This window comes from Phoenix dactylifera, chromosome 9, assembly GCF_009389715.1.
Source record: "Phoenix dactylifera cultivar Barhee BC4 chromosome 9, palm_55x_up_171113_PBpolish2nd_filt_p, whole genome shotgun sequence".
NCBI lineage: Eukaryota > Viridiplantae > Streptophyta > Magnoliopsida > Arecales > Arecaceae > Phoenix > Phoenix dactylifera.
This window is the reverse complement of record NC_052400.1, coordinates 11,038,072-11,055,116: the sequence shown is the minus strand read 5'-3', so window position 1 is coordinate 11,055,116 and position 17,045 is coordinate 11,038,072. Positions and strand designations below refer to the sequence as shown.

At 40.1% G+C, this 17,045-nt stretch overlaps 1 protein-coding gene across 1 annotated transcript; it reads left to right on the top strand.

Annotated features, from left to right (window-relative positions):
- The first annotated feature begins 15,854 nt into the window (after positions 1-15,854).
- Positions 15,855-16,859, top strand: LOC120111990. The gene has a single exon (XM_039130564.1). It carries the CDS (start codon positions 15,855-15,857, stop codon positions 16,857-16,859), a length of 1,005 nt encoding a protein of 334 aa, XP_038986492.1.
- Positions 16,860-17,045: the final 186 nt, after the last annotated feature.

Here is a 17,045-nt window from a genome sequence, read left to right as displayed (position 1 = left end):
AGGGTATAGAATTTTTACAATTCTATTCATCGAGTCAAAGCGATCAACAGAAAATTCTCAAGAGTGTTTAATGCAAGAGAAAAAATAACCGAGAATTTTTTTAAAAGAATTACACCAAAAGATTGGCGAGGATTTAAAACCCGATGTGAGTACCAAGAAGAAAAATACTTTCCTTAATTCTCTTCCTCCATCTCTCTTCATCTTTTTCTCTTCTCCTCTCTTTTTATACTCTTCGATGGAACCTTTTGTGTCCTTATCTATAACTTAAGAAAAATCTCCGTAATAGGAGTGTAGGAGAGCACCGTCTCACTTTTCGGCATGCAGCCCAAAGAACAGAGTCGTAAATGGACTTTGTTTCTTTTTCCTCGCATTCCCCACCTTGACTTAAATTGCCAAGCCAACTGGAAGATTCTGCGTTAAGCTCTGTATCAACCAATCCCTCAAACAACACCACCTCTCTCCCCTGGAATAACAACAAGCTTCCTGCGAATCCAAGCACCTCTCGAATCATCTCATTCGACCGCCTACAGCCCCATTCTTTTAGAAATTTCCTGGAAAAATCGCATCCGTCAATGTTGGACACCATCCCAAGTACCATGTCTCCATCTCACTTCTGTTCACCATCAAAATTCCACCAACAACCATGCATGTGTCCAATGAATCGAAATCACTTTCAAAAATCCATCTTGCATTGAGCATCCATAGCCTCTAGAATCTAGTGCACTAAGCAAAATTAGATTCTTGCACATCTTTGAGACATGTTGTACACCATGCAAAATATAACTACTCTATCAAACGTCTGGATTTTGCCATCAATCAGCCAATTGAACCATCGGAAGTACATATAATTGAACAATAACTTCGTTTATCTCAAGGAGTAAATATGATAAGAACTACTAGAATTCAAAATCCAAGCATCATCAGAAATGTCCGTACCTACGAGATGTTGAGAACCTCTCCATTAGTGTGGCTAATGGAGAGTGGACTTATGGGCTAGAGTGGTAAGACGTGGTGCACCGAAAGACGTAGTGAATTAGACTCCAGGAGTAGTGAACATCAGCTTACTCATGAAGGAGGAGAATGTCGAATAAGTTCATATATGAGATTGATTCCCACATAGCATAATTAGTGTGAGAGAGAAAGAGTGATACAAATAATTGAGCTCAAAATTTAACTGCTTAATGACTTGTACAAAACTCCTTCCACGCTCCCCGCTTCTCGGAAATCCAAAGTTGCTAATAAATTTGTTTAATTCCTCATTTTTCAAAGAAAACATGGCTACCAAGTTGGAGGTGTACGATTAAAATGCCAAATGCCTAACTACTTGATGCCTGGAATCATTTATATGGAGCAAAACTTTGGCTGTCTTTCAGGGCATAAGATGGACGATATACCCTCAAGTGGGTGTTTCTTTAGAACAAACTTGTTTTAATTAGTTCCACCCAACAATGGACAAAATATATGAATCTCTCACCAGGAAAACTAGCTAATGTACTAACCCACCATAAAAATTACAAGAAAAAGGAATCATGATCAACAAGCTAGCTTATGGAGCCATAGGTACACCATTTAATTGATTAGAGTGAGACACCATCCAAAGCTCATAAACCCATGCAACACATCATTTACCTCACGTGCCTCCCACGGGCTCTTCATTAGGCAATGATTCTACCCCTTCGAAATCATGCAATCCAGTGGGAGGACTGCTATTTATTATTCTTAAGATCCCTTCCATCCAATGAGCATCATATTAAGCTATGGACTCCCAAGTTTGGATACCTTTGTTTATGATTACGGGATGGAAAAAAAAAAAAAAAAAAACAGTACCTGGGTTTCTAGGCAAGCGTGTGATAGAATTATGGATTAATTTGTACCACGTTGAATATGTTAAAAGGCTTTTGGAAAGGAGTTGGTAGAAGGGTGGAGCACGAGAAGGTGCAGGTGGAGGCATCAAAGCAGTGGCCCCTCCTTCCTCTTTCCATGCATTGAAGCCATCAAGATTGTCCTTTGATGAGAAAACGAAAAAAAAAAAAGAAGCTCACAGGTGGTCCTCAAGGCTTTAGTAGGTTGATTTGGTTGACCAGATGCCTATAATTACTGAAGGAACTTTAGATAAAGGATGAAAGCTTTATTTGGGACTGTTCCTTGGTCCTAGCTATCAATTGGGTGTGAGATGGTCTTTGAAGACAATTAGGTCAGGTGCGAAATGCCCGGTCTTATACTAACCCATGAACTGTTAATTTTAGCTTTGGAGATTCATCTGAAATATAGTTGCAACTTTGGGACATGGCAATCTTATGAAAGAGAAATATCCAAATATGAGGAATATGTGATTTTAATAACATAATGGAAATGGACGAGTGCATGCAAAATCATAGGAGGTTTGTCCCTTCTATTAGTATAGTGCAGTAGATGTGTAGCATTTTTTTGTTTTTTAAGATGATAATGGACCCGAATGAAATTAGGTATCATTTATTTCCTAATGTGCCTTATTTGTGAAGCCATGTATCTTAGCAGTTATTACACCGTGCATCTCTAGGTGTATTGCAAGGTTTGGATGAATCCTACTTTGGGGCTGATGTAGGCAAATTATAGAATATATCGTTATTTGTGCATATATTATGGAGAACCAACTCATCTAAAGATAAAAGTGGATTGGATAATATCCGTCTGGATCTATTTTTATATCCAATTCTTTCCGAATATGGATAAAAAATTGAGCATTCGGCTAATATCCGTATCTATATCTGTAAAAAAAAAAAGGAGAGGATATAGATATGAATATGGATAAGCAACTATCTAATTCGTATTCGAATATCTGATTTTGTTCATTACTCTATTTATTTTTTATGTGACGCTCATTAACTTTTTTAAAAAATAAATGACCGTATTAACATGATATTAACTTGATTTATCATCCACTTAGTAAGATCTTTAATTCCGTGGTCATAAAGTTTAATAATTCAATTTATATTCATATTTTTGGTATCCAATTTAAATACATAATCGTTTAAAATAAATAGATATGAATTTTTACATCCGATTAACATTTATATCTATATCGGTATTCGTCAAGCAAAATAAATATGAATATGGATATGCTAGTATCCGATCTATATCCGATCCGATTTCAGTCCTAAAACTCCCGAACTAGATAGCATATTACTCTAAATATATTATATACTATTTGTTTTTAGTAGATCCTTATGATGTTATCCTGATGAGAAACAACAACAAAAAAAAAAAAGCCAAATCATATAAGTTGTCTCTTTGTTTTTTTTTCTTTATTCATACATGGTCATATTAGCAGCAGAGTAAACAAAGAAAAAGAAAAGAGAAAACTATAAAAGAAAAGAAAAGGTTAGTATTGCACAAGATTTTTTTTTTAATGAAAAGGTATTCTCACACAAGATCATCCAAGATCCGGGCAATTCAACATGTCTTGGATCTATCATGCACTCCAGAAGACCAGTGTGTCTCTCCTCTTTAAGCTTCGTCCTAAAACTAAATTTCTAAAGAAAAAGTGGTGCAACCCAAATCTGTGGCAAATCGTTTTAGGTGCTGAGCTGGTGCGATAAGATCTGCTACATCCCTGCGCTTTGCTTATTCCTTGTCCCAAAAAGAAAAATGATTACTCCATGTAATTAACTTGATAAAATAATCTTGTAAGTTCGACTTGACTAACAAAAAAAATAAATAAAATTCTGTGATTCGGGTGCCTGGTTATCCCAAGCATGGTACGTTCAAAATGAATTAGGAAATGGATTTAAACAACGCATCCAGAACAGATATAGCTGGAAATGAATCTGGCTGGTTTTTCCCCTGTTGTTTCTTTTCTCCTCCCCATTGATTGGTCTCAGTTAACACAAGTTAACAGCCGGTTAAGACTCGAGCAAGAGTCTCACAATATACAGTGACTCCCTTCCTCCCTCCCATAAAATTTACTACAGGCTTCGTTTGAGGTTATTTGATTCGCGGCTGGAACCAGAATGAAAATTGAAATAGCCATATTTTCCAACACATTTGATTCATATCTTGGATCCGAATTGAAATTGGAATGTTGTTAAGTAAATTTTTGAGACACCAATTAAACATAGGAGTATTTTTGAGACATTCCTATTTCCTATTAGAATGAGTATAGGAAGTCATTCTCATTCTCGCCCAACTCTTTCTAATTAAATATATCCTAAATATAACATACCAAGATCAGAATGATTGAAGGCACTGAATATTTATGACCATCAATGCTCCACCAATATTTTCGGGCCCTCTGGTCCAACAATTGCTCAAATCGACAGCGAAGCAACTCCAAGCACTGAAGCAAAATGTCTATTAATGACCACCGATGCTAATCACTACAGTATTGAAGGTTAAAATTAGATAGCCAATTTATCACAACTCAGGGTCTCATCCAAAATAGCTACCCGGAAGGTAATATTTAGGTTTTTTGATCATGTATAAATATCCAAAATCTACCCAGTGAATAATCGATGTAGGACTAAATACATGCCCGCACAAGTTCTCACATACTCTTCCATTTAAGCTCTGACATTCGCATCAGGCTAAGCGTTCAAATCCATTCAAATCTAATCACAAGCACCATGATTGGGTTGTGGTCAGCTTCAATAGATCGGTGCTGCAGTATCCCTTAGTCCACATCGGCAAATAACCGATGTGAGACTAAATATACTCCTGCATGGATCCTCACATACTCCCCCCATTCAAGCCCAAGCGTTTTGATCATGCTAAGGTTTCAAATCTAATCACAAGCACTATAATCAGTCCGTGGTCAGTCTCTACGAGCCTATGCTGCAGTGTCCCCTAATCCACATAGGCTATGGGCCGAGTTTGCTTCAATATATTTGTCACAACGCAGGATCTTACCCAAAAAGGCTACTTAGATGGTATTATTTAAGTTTTTTGATTTTGTATAAATACTCAGAATTTATCTAGTGAGTAACCAATGTAGGACTAAATACACGGCCATAAAAGTCCTCACACAACTATTGGATGAAATTTGAATTGCGGAAGGATATTTTGGATTGGTTTGTGGCTCCACAAAGGGCTGAGAAACAGATGTAACTTTCATGACATCTAAAGATACAAGCCCATTCGCCCCAAACATAGCAGAACGATCCAAAACTCCAAAACCCATAATGGGCCAAGATAACCAGTTATATGCTTTGTTTCAGTGGCTTTGCTAGAGATGGGCACTGGGCCGGGCCGCCCACGGCCCGACACGGCACGGCACGAAGCGGGCCGTGCCTGGCACGGCCCGCCAGCTACAGTGCCGGGCCGTGCCTGGCACGGCCCCTTTGATAGGGCCGTGCTGGGCTAGAGGTTCCTGGCCAGCGGGCCGTGCCAGGCACGGCCCGCTTCGGGCCTGGGCCGGCACGGCCCGGTCTAGGCCCGCGGGCCAAGCACGGCACGGCCCGCGGGCCAGCACGGCACGGCCCATAAGGGCCTGGGCCGGGCTGGCACGCGAGCCTGGCACGGTCCGGGCCTGGGCCCGGCTCGGCCCGATAAAATTTTTTTAATAAATTAATAAATATTGAACACTAAGAAATCTTGATTTATGAATATAAAGCCACCTTAATGGTGGGGGGTTTGGCATAGACCCCTACCAGTTTATTAATTTAAATCAAAATGGTACATGAAGGGAGGTTTGGACCTTGGTCTGACCTCTAGATTCTAGAATACAATAAGAAACTAAGAAAGGGCCGAGGTTTGGACCTTGGTCTGACCTCCAGAATACAATAAAAATGTACAATTATAAAAAATTAAGAAATCTTACTAATCATCAGTGATTCAGTGAATCAGTATTCAGTCTTCAGTCTTCAGTCTTCAGTCTTCAGTCTTCAGTAGTGTTTGTATCATCATCATCAGAGGATGTTGTATTATGTCCACCTTTATCTTGAAGTCTTGCCTCAGCATCCAGCCAATCCTTGAAGCAGAGAAGCATCTCCACCGTTTCGCCCGTCATCCTACTTCTCTTTTCGTCAAGAACACGCCGACCTGCACTAAAAGCGGATTCCGATGCTACCGTGGACATCGGCACAGCTAAAATATCGCGTGCAATTGCAGACATAACAGGATATTGATTTCTAACACTCTTCCACCAAGATAATACATCTAGATTCTCTATTTGATTTTCATCATATGCAGACTGAAGATCATTTCGTAAATAAAATTCTAGTTCACTACTTAAAGATGAAGAAGATGAAGAGGAACTTGAAGCATGTGTGTGTCTTCTCTGTGCAATGAATGAAAAAATAGATGACGAACGAGAACTACTAGAAGGAGGAATAGAGGTTTGTATTTGTGTTCTAGATCCACGAATTTTTTCATCATATATAGCATAAATATCATAAAGAAGTTGTCTTATCTCATCTTTAGCAGATTCAGCATCTTGATTCATATTTTCAGCGTATGCATCAAGTAAAATTAGCACGCCATTTAATTTAACTCTAGGATCAAATACAGCAGCTAAGTTATGCATAGGACATATCCTGTCCCAATACTCATTCCATTTAGATTCCATTAGGTGAATAATAGGCATTAAAACATCATCATATCTATGTTCTGCAAATTTTTGACTAATTATATATGCTTGTTGTAAAAATGAACATGAAGTAGGGTAATAAATACCAGAAAGAACATTGGTAGCATTATAAAAACTAAGCAAAAAATCTTCCAAAATTTTTCCTTTATTCCAATCAGTTTCAGTCAATGTAAATCCTAATCCACGATCATTAATATATGCACTTAATAAATTTTTATATGGGTATGCATCATGTATCATGCTATATGTGGAGTTCCAACGAGTAATTACATCAAGTTTAAATTTTTTAAAACGTTTACCATGATTTATGCATAATTTCTTAAATTCTTGAAGTCTTGATCTAGAAGCATGAATAAAAGAAACTGCATTTCTAATTTTTGAAATCACATCTTGAATCATGCCCATGCCAGCTTGAACAGAAAGATTTAAGATATGACATGCACATCTAATATGCAGTAAATTTCCATCTAATATGGGATGCAATGAGTCTTTTAATAATACAACAGCAGAATTATTATTAGATGCATTATCAAAAGTAATAGACATAATTTTATCATTAATATTATATGAACATGCAGTTTGATAAATTATATTTGAAATTTGTTGCCCAGAATGTGGAAAATCAAAAGCACGAAAAGCAAGAATACGTTTATTTAATTGCCAATCATTATCAATATAATGAGCAGTAATGGCAATAAAACAATTACTACCTACAGATGCTGACCAAATATCAGAAGTTAATGAAATTTTTACATTTAAAGTAGAAAGTGTTTCAATTAAATTTTGTTTCATGGCTAAAAAATTAATCATAGCTACTCTTCTAAATGTACGCCTACTAGTTCTTTTGTAAGCAGGTTGTAGGTTTAATTGAACATATTCTTCAAAATTAAAAGATTCACATAAACTAAAAGGTAATTCATCCTTAACTATCCATTTTACAAGTGCTTTTCTTTGATTTTCATGATTATATGCAAAATTACCTACAAGTAATCCCCCTTGTATATTAAGGCTACTTTGAGTTTGAGCATGAGAATCATGCATCCTATGACTCTCTTGATGTCTTTTTAAATGCCATGTTCCCCCACTACTACTACAACTATAAAGTTTGGCACATTTTTTACATTTAGCTTTTCAGACTCCCTCAACCATAACTCTATCAAATTCATTCCATACAGTACTAGTCCTCTTACGAGAAGAGGTTTGACCTTCACTCGGTTCACCAGTTCTAGAGGAACTAGGAACAGGGGGTTGGGGATTAGTTTCTTCTCCCTCAGAAACAGGAATGCCAAACTGACTTTCCTCAAAAGATGACATATCTATGATTAATTCAAAAAATAAAAACTAACCGCAAGGAGGAATTGAGTAGAGGGTCGGAGGGCAGAGGCAGAGCCGAGATTCCGAGCTTCCTCTTGTGCTCTCAACAGAAGCGACCTTCTCTTCTCAACAGGAACCTCCTCTTGTGTAGCACTTGAACAAACTAAAAATTAAATTGCTAGAAGAGCACTTTGAAGAGAGAAATAATAGCAGTAGAGAAGGAGAGAATGAGAGGTTTGGTGTGGTGAGAATGAGGGAGGAATGGGCTATTTATAGAAGCCCAAAATTTTTTTTTTCCAAAATACCCCTCAATTCAGCCGTTATTGGACTGTTGGGATGGGTAAAAGGGTCATTTTACTCCCCCTCTCCAGACGGGCCGTGCCAGGCACGGCCCGTCTGGAGCCGTTACGGGCCGTGCCAGGCACGGCCCGTCTGGAGACGTTGCGGGCCGTGCCTGGCACGGCCCGTTTGCGCCCGTTACGGGCCGTGCCTGGCACGGCCCGTGCCGTGCCGTGCCCGGCCCGGCACGGCCCGTTGCCCAACTCTAGGCTTTGCGAAGCTATTTTCTCATGGTCTATTATCATGAAAACCTTAAGAAGGCACCACACTTCATTTCAGAGTGCCTGGACCGTAGTTTAGTGAAAAAAGTGATTCTGTATGGAGTCTTAATAATAATATCAAAATGTCTTTCTGTCACCTCGAATATAATTTGGACTTGATTTGTTGGCCAATCTATACACAAATTCTTTGCGCATCCGTCATTTAGATCAGACCATGTCAACCAGGACCAGACCAACTCAATATGCTCGAGTTTAAAATTGATGGAGACTAGATTTGAGTCGAAATAAAAAACTGAAGTTGTTCACTCTATTTCCATGATAAAAATTAATGGTAAGATATATAACAACTAGTAAAATGCCCACCATGATGCAGAGGAAATTTAAAAAATATTAGTAAGTTACAAAAATAAAGATAGAATTTTGAGTCTATGAGCACCTGATGGCTTGTTTTCAGTTTGTTCATTTTCTATTGTGAGAATATTTAATTTCCGTACTTGCAAATAAGATAGTGAACGAAGTATCATAAGAACTTTCTCAGTAGAATATCAAATCAACTTTCTATTAGACATGATGGAATTCTTGTTGCATTTTTTTTCATGTCTCTTCTCAATTGATTTTTTGAAGCTTCTATCTAATGAGTTAATCATGCTGCTTAACTTTACCATTATCTTTTCAGCAGAACCATGGGAAGGCCACCTCACATTTCATCTATATATATGGACCGGAGAATAAACAATCCTGAAAGGAAAGAAGGGGAATTTGTGGAACTTGGAACCCCAGCAACGAGGAGTCAAAGTCTATGTTCCACCACAATGCTTGGCTTCTTCACCCTTCTGCATCTTCTCCTCAACCTTTCCCCTCCACGTTAAGATATATGAAAAAAAAATATGGCACAGGCCATCCAAATAAGGCCTCATAGATTGACAAGGAAGTTAGATACATTTATCTGCTGGGAATAGCTTTTAACAAGGTCTGATCCACTTTGAGTCACTTCAGCGTTTGATAGCCCCAAACCTGCTAGAATGTGGAATCTGAATCAATTTAATCCATACATGAGCCTGCATAAACTTCGAACAATGCCGATGTCAAAATTTTCCCGTATGGAATTACACCTTGATCTTACACCATGATGATTCGAGCTGGAGGACCCTAAAGTATGTGCACATCTTGATTGATCTAGTGTCATGAAACGAACCTAACGATTCGACTCCTAATGCAACTACAAAAATGCCTGCCTAATTTTGTTTTGAATCATGTGTGCTATACCTAATTTGATCACTAATCATGAGGTGGCTGATCCCATCTATGGGCCCTAGCCCAGTAATGCAAACCAATTGAGGTCCCAAGCCTGATTCGTGTGCTTGCGTGGACGGATGGATAGGCCCAAGCCCTATGATGCTGTGGGAACCAATGACAAGTTCAACACAAGCTACAATTAACACTTGTGCACAAAAATGATCTTTGAACATAATTGGATGAGCCATGAGTCTAGCGTTTCATGCCAAGCCCCATCAAACATGTGGCTCATCCTGATCAATCGATGTGTGTGTGTGTGTGTGTGTGTGTGTGTGTGTGTGGGAAAAGGCTAGCAAGAATTGGTAGAATAAAAGGAAGAGAAAAAGCTTGTTGATCGAGGCATGCCCAAAAGCATTGTCTTTAGAGAAAAGAACAATACCCGCGAAATACACAGGTTACTTGGCGTCCTTCTCCATAAACAAAGATCCACCGAAATTGTACATGCAACAATCATCTAGAACTCGGTGGGGGAAAGATGGAGAAGGTAGAGAATTCAAAAAATTCATGCAATCTCGAAGACAAATAACTCCTTTTTACAGCCATTCTAGGTCACTCAATAAAGGAATCGATACTCTACCATAGAATAAAGGGCTAGTTGATTGAGCTAATCTATCTATGAGGGCCTAAGGACAATTATGGTAGTCTCTTAGGTATACAAATGCTAAAGTCCCATGTTAAATATTTGAGAAAGTCAAGTTGAATGCCTTTGCAAAAAGCGACTAAGTATATAAAATGTCAAAATTCAAATGAGGAATATTTGTGTGGAAGACATGGTAAGGGCACCCATCCACTTGTGCTATATTATATCGTAGTTATCGCAAAATTTATCTAACCTCATCAAGTCATGTCACGTCACATATGCACATGAGACCAAACACCCAATGTTCAAAATTTTTAAAATATATTAAAAATATTTAATAAAATAGTTTTAGAATTATTAAATACCCAATATATACCCAGTGCATATCCCATATAGGACTAAATACGCATCTGCAGGAGTCCTCACATTCTTCTTCTATTTAAGCCTTGGTATCCTCACCAGGCTAAGGATCCAAATCTATTCAAATTCAATCACAAACACCTCAATTAGTTCGTAGTCAATCCAAACAGACTCGTGCTGCAATTTTTTTCAGTCTAGATAGACCATGAGCCAAATCCACTTTGATATTATTTGTAACAATCCAGAATCTATCCAAAAAGGCTAGCTAAAAAGTATTATTTGAGTTTTTTGATCCTTTTTAAGTACCTAAAATCTATCCAATACATAGCTGATGTGGAGCTAAATACATATCTGCACGAGTTCTCGAATTTCTAATAATACATTCTCCAGCTGGGGGAGGCTTGGAAATCCATTCATGCATATGGAAGTTCCTAAAACCCTTCCATTGGTCCAATTGGAATGCAACTAACCAAAGCATCACTCTTTTTCTAACTAAGATTCCTCTTTGATGCAGACATCCGTGGAGGGATGGTGGTTCAAACACTAGGCGATAGGACTAACGTCTTAAAACATCCCTCAATGTCGGCCTGCAAGGCTTAGGAAATGCAAGCACCCCCCATAATCAAAGTCTTTGGCCAAAGCTGAGGATGCCAAGTAAGATATGCTTCCTAGGTCTCTCTCTCTCTCACTCTCACTCTCACTCTCCTTTGGAGCTTGTCATGACCAAATTCTAAATCTTCATGGAAAATTAAAGGCAGTACTCGGTCAGAAGGATTCCTTTCAACTTAATCCTTGCATCCACCTCCTCATCGCCACACGGGATAGCCGACGTACGTGTCGTCATCACTGATAGGTGGCGCTCCGCAGTATGATGCTAGATCTTAATAATTAAGACAATTAAGTTGGTTTCAGTGAAGGGGAGAAGCATGCCCATCTCTTTCACATGACAATTGATCGAGCGAGGCGAGGCTTTGTCCTGGATCAAAGTCTTCGAACGGAAAATTCGCGAGTCAAGGAGACGTAACCGTGTTTGCCATGATGATTCCAAGGGAGCACCCTTGCATGCAGGCATTCTTAATTTGGTCTTCACATCATCACCAATGACATATATATATATATATATACACTTTGATAACCAATAAGCTGGCACTGAACTTTGAAAGAAGTTAAGAAGGTGTGGCTCTAGCAGCAGCAACATTCTTATACTCTCTATCAATTGGAGACTACTGTGTGGGAGCTTGCATTAGTGCCATATGCCATCTACAAGCTGGCAACTAGCTGCTCTTTCCCTCATCGATTGCGATGTACGTTCAACGATCGAGACAGTTGTGGCTTACCATTCTCTTATTGAAGATTCTTGCTCCTAAATTCACCAGTTATCGGATTCGTCGAACTGTTGAGAATCAAACTAATTGACGCTTGGGTTGCTAAAGGATTTGATACCTTAAGGTGGATGCGTAGGGGAGGGCTGAGGAATGGGTCACCTCTGAATCATGTTATGGCGATGGTGATTGCTGCGTTTTGGAGTGGCTAGCTTCCTACATACAATGCTAATTATTCCTTCGATGGTGATTAAACTGGAGTACCGACTATGGCTCTTTGCCGTTGCGTTTTCTGCATGCCATCACTGTTGCCCACTCATTCAAAAGCAAGCAGTAGCATGACACGAGAAAAAGAAGGATGAGTAGATCCCCATTGGCTTGTGCTTCATCAGTACAAAATTTTCCACTAGCTCTACTATGTTTTGTTTGGGTTGGTAGGAGCATATCACATGATGCTACTGTACGTACTTACATTGATGGGAGCTCTTTACTTCCATATTAACCCCAAACTGTGGCTATAGATAGTTACTTCTGCATGCCCAGAGGTCTTGCCTATAGGATAATTACTGTGCTTCATCCGTTTGCTTTCTTTTTTTTTTTTGTTTTGTTTTTTTTTTTTGACGTAACAGATCTCAGTTACATTCATTGTAAAAGGCAAATCTCTGGCATCAGGTAAAGCCTTCTTCTATTGAATGGAGCATGCTGGTCCGCCCATGAAACTAGCTACCTGATTCCTTTGCAATAAAACATGAGACGACTCGAAACTTGCAGGCAGTCCACCATGCACTTAATTAGTTGCTTCATATCCAAGATAATATGGATGAAAAGGGGTATTTAGTTTATCTATTACCTAGGATGGACCTGCCCATTCTCAGTTAATTCAATAATAGGAACTGACAGACTTTGCAATGGGATAGTCCAAACTGCTATCCATCCTAACTGATAAACAAACAGGTCTAAAACTAGAGAAAAAGATCAGGTTAAAAAGAGAAGAGCTTGGAGTCCGTGAGAAGTGCAACTTTTGTTGTCTACAGCCATGGCTAACTTATTATTTCTCAAAGCAGATAGTTATCTTATTTAACCTATAAAGTTATCACGTACGGTACGGTAAAGAAAAAAAAAAGAAGCCAAACTTGGGTTTAAGTGAGAAGTGAGAACATTTTTATCTGATTTCCCTGACCTCCAAACTCTGCTGGCGATATTCCCATTGATTGGAAATGCATGGAAAACGGGCAGAGATGCTGGTCATCTTCATTGTATGGACTGCATCATGCCGACCAATAATTTTAGGGTATAAGCTAAGAATATTATCTATTTTTTTTTCAGCTTAAGTAACGTGGCCATGTTCCAATGGAGAACAAAGATATACAAACCACCGATTCATTCTCAACCTCCTTAAATTTTCTATAACAAATTTGTTTCTCAAAACTAGTCACTTGCATACTTTGTTCTGTAGTATTAACTATTTCAAATATGATGCCTGCCAGATCACATTTATGTTGGTCGAAACTGAAGCAGTACAATAGTGATATGGATAGCAATGCGGATTGATGAGAAAAAAAGAATTGCGTAAGTAAATACAAGGTATTTGACAACATGAAAGACATAATTAATGTTATGATTTCTTGGAAGGAAACTCAATCTATGTCATAAATTTAATATGCACCAGCACAAAGATCTCTAGGTCGCATATTTGACACTAGAGTATGCAAAAGCTCTTAGAAAATATTTCACAAAATGCATATTCAATCATGTCACGCCCCCGCCTCTGCGAGGCACGTGAGGCACCTAGTGCCCACATGCCCCCGCCTCTGCGAGGCATGTGAGGCACCTAATGCCCACGTGGGGGCCACATGAGGGGGGAACAGGGGGCTCCCCTGCTAGATATTGTCCGGTTCTGGGGCTCACGCAAGCGTCCTTCATCCCTTCCCGGTTTTGTTTTCCACCCAAAACGCGTCTGCAGGATTTGGAGTCACCCGCCTCATATGCCCAGGCTCTGGAACGAGTCTTTCCGATGTGGGACTATTGGGCCTCACACCCTTCCCACCATCGGACAAGAGCCTTCCTCGGCTCTGATACCAAATGTCACGCCCCGCCTCTGCGAGGCACGTGAGGTACCTAGTGCCCACGTGGGGGCCACATGAGGGGGGAACACGGGGCTCCCTTGCCAGATATTGTCCGGTTCTGGGGCTTCACGCAAGCGTCCTTCACCCCTCCCCGGTTTTGTTTTCCACCCAAAACGCGTCTGCAGGATTTGGAGTCACCCGCCTCATATGCCCAGGCTCTGGAACGAGTCTTTCCGATGTGGGGCTATTGGGCCTCACAAATCATGTTAGAAAATTGGATAATGGGATGGTGCATGAATTGGCAAACCACACAATGCTTATTGATGGTCTTTTTAACTTGGATTGAACACTGATTGAAGATTTGCCAGGTTTCACCGTTGATCCTTTGTCAAAGGATCTAGCATATTTTCATTAAATGACAAACATCATATTCCCTATAAAAAATTTGGTAGTCTTTTTATTACGTTAGAGAATTGTTGACCGACAAGAATCCAAAGATGATTGCTGAGATATCAATTAAGTTGCAAGCCATAATATTAATCTTTCTCCTTCGAATTGTTGCATACTTTAATATTGTGAGAACCCGTGCGGGCGTGTGTTTAGTCCCATATCGGTTATTCGCTGGGTAGATCTTGGGTACTTATACAGGATCAAGGAACCCAAATAATACCTTCCGGCTAGCCATTTTGGGTGAGATTCTGGGTTGTTACAAATGGTATCAGAGCGGACCCGGCTCATAACCTATGTGGACTAGGGGACACTGCAGCACGGATCTATTGGGGCTGACCACGGGCCAATCGTGGTGTTTGTGATTAGATTTGAATAGATATGAACCCTTAGCCTGACGAGGACGTCAGGACTTGAACGGGGGGAGTATGTGAGGACCCGTGCGGGCGTGTGTTTAGTCCCACATCGGTTATTCGCTGGGTAGATCTTGGGTACTTATACAGGATCAAGGAACCCAAATAATACCTTCCGGCTAGCCATTTTGGGTGAGATCCTGGGTTGTTACAAATGGAATCAGAGCGGACCCGGCTCATAACCTATGTGGACTAGGGGACACTGCAGCACGGATCTATTGGGGCTGACCACGGGCCAATCGTGGTGTTTGTGATTAGATTTGAATAGATATGAACCCTTAGCCTGACGAGGACGTTAGGGTTTGAACGGGAGGAGTATGTGAGAACCCGTGCGGGCGTGTGTTTAGTCCCACATCGGTTATTCGCTGGGTAGATCTTGGGTACTTATACAGGATCAAGGAACCCAAATAATACCTTCCGGCTAGCCATTTTGGGTGAGATCCTGGGTTGTTACAAATAGTCCCACATCGGAAAGAGTCGTTCCAGAGCCTGGGCATATGAGGCGGGTGTCTCCTAATCCTGCAGACGCGTTTTGGGTGGAAAACAAAACCGGGGAGGGGTGAAGGACGCTTGCGTGAAGCCCCAGAACCGGACAATATCTGGCAGGGGAGCCCCGTGGTCCCTCCTCATGTGGCCCCCACGTGGGCATTGGGTGCCTCACGTGCCTCGCGCAGGCGGGGGCGTGACAAGTGGTATCAGAGCAATAAGTTTAACCATGATTTAAAAACTTTTAAAATTAATCATGGGAATGGATAGCTAAGTTAGCTTTCACATGATTGGAGTCACAGTAAGAACAATAATGACATTTTAAATATTAAATAAATAAAAATAATAGCAATAATAATAATAAGAGAAAATTTCTATATATATATTTAAATACATATATATATATAATGTGATGAAATGGATAATGATTAATACTATATTTTGATAGATGACGATGAGTGATAGCGAGAATGAAGTTCTGGCTAACTATAAAAGGAAAGGAGTGAAAGCATCAACCCAAGAAGCTACCAACATGCCAGCTAGGCCAGCCTCAAATGTTGTAGCTACTCAGGCAGATCTGGCTGGGGTATGCCAAGTGGTGGCACAGCTTCTTCAGCAGCAGCAGCAGACGCAGCTCTCCTTCCGACCTGTGTCGTCTACCGATACCTATTATGAGAAATTTCGGAGGCTGCACCCTCCAATGTTTGAGGGAGGTGCTGATTACTTGGCTGCGGAGGCTTGGATTCGGGAGATAGAGGAGATGTATGATGCCCTACAATTTTCCGAGGAGGTCAAGGTCAAATTGGCGGTTCCTATGCTCAAAGGAAACGCTAAGTTCTGGTGGATAGCTATGAAGGCTGCTGTTCAAGGAAATGGTGAACAACTGACATGGGAGGAATTTAAAGGTAAATTTTACAACCAATACTTTCCTCAGTCAGTGAGATTGGTGAAGCAGAACGAATTCTTGGCCCTGAAACAAACCGAGAATATGACAGTATTGGAATATGCCAGCAAGTTTAATGAATTGGGCAGGTTTTGTCCTCAGTTCATGGAGGAAGAGATAAGTAAAGCTAATAGGTTTGAACAAGGCCTGAGATATGGGATCAGGTCTAGGTTGGCTGTTCTGCTTTTCACTAGTTACCAGGATGTATTGGAAAGGGCTCTAAAATTAGAAGCCGAATTGAAGAGATCAGAAAAAGAAAGAAGTGACCAGAAGAGACCCAAGATGACAGAAAGTCTGAGTGACAGGCCACAGAACCTTGAAAGTAGTACAAATAAGAAGAAGAGGTTTGAGGTCTGTACTTACTGTGGCAAGACTCATGGGGGGCCTTGTTTTAAGAAGATGGGAGTCTGCTTCATTTGTGGTCAACATGGACATTTGGCACGGGACTGTCCAAATAAAAAGAAGAACGACTCGGAACCTACTGAATTGGGAGCTCAGCTTTTGCATTGATTTAGTAGAATGCTTGTGACCAAATAGTGACAAGTATCATTCTAGATAATTCCATGAAGGCTATGTGTCAATTGATTGTAAATCATCCGACCCCTTTGTATCTTTTGGGTTTCTAACTCTCTATAATGCTTGAACCAGTCTTTATGTGATGTCGTCTCCATTAAGAAAGCTATTCTCATGGATGTT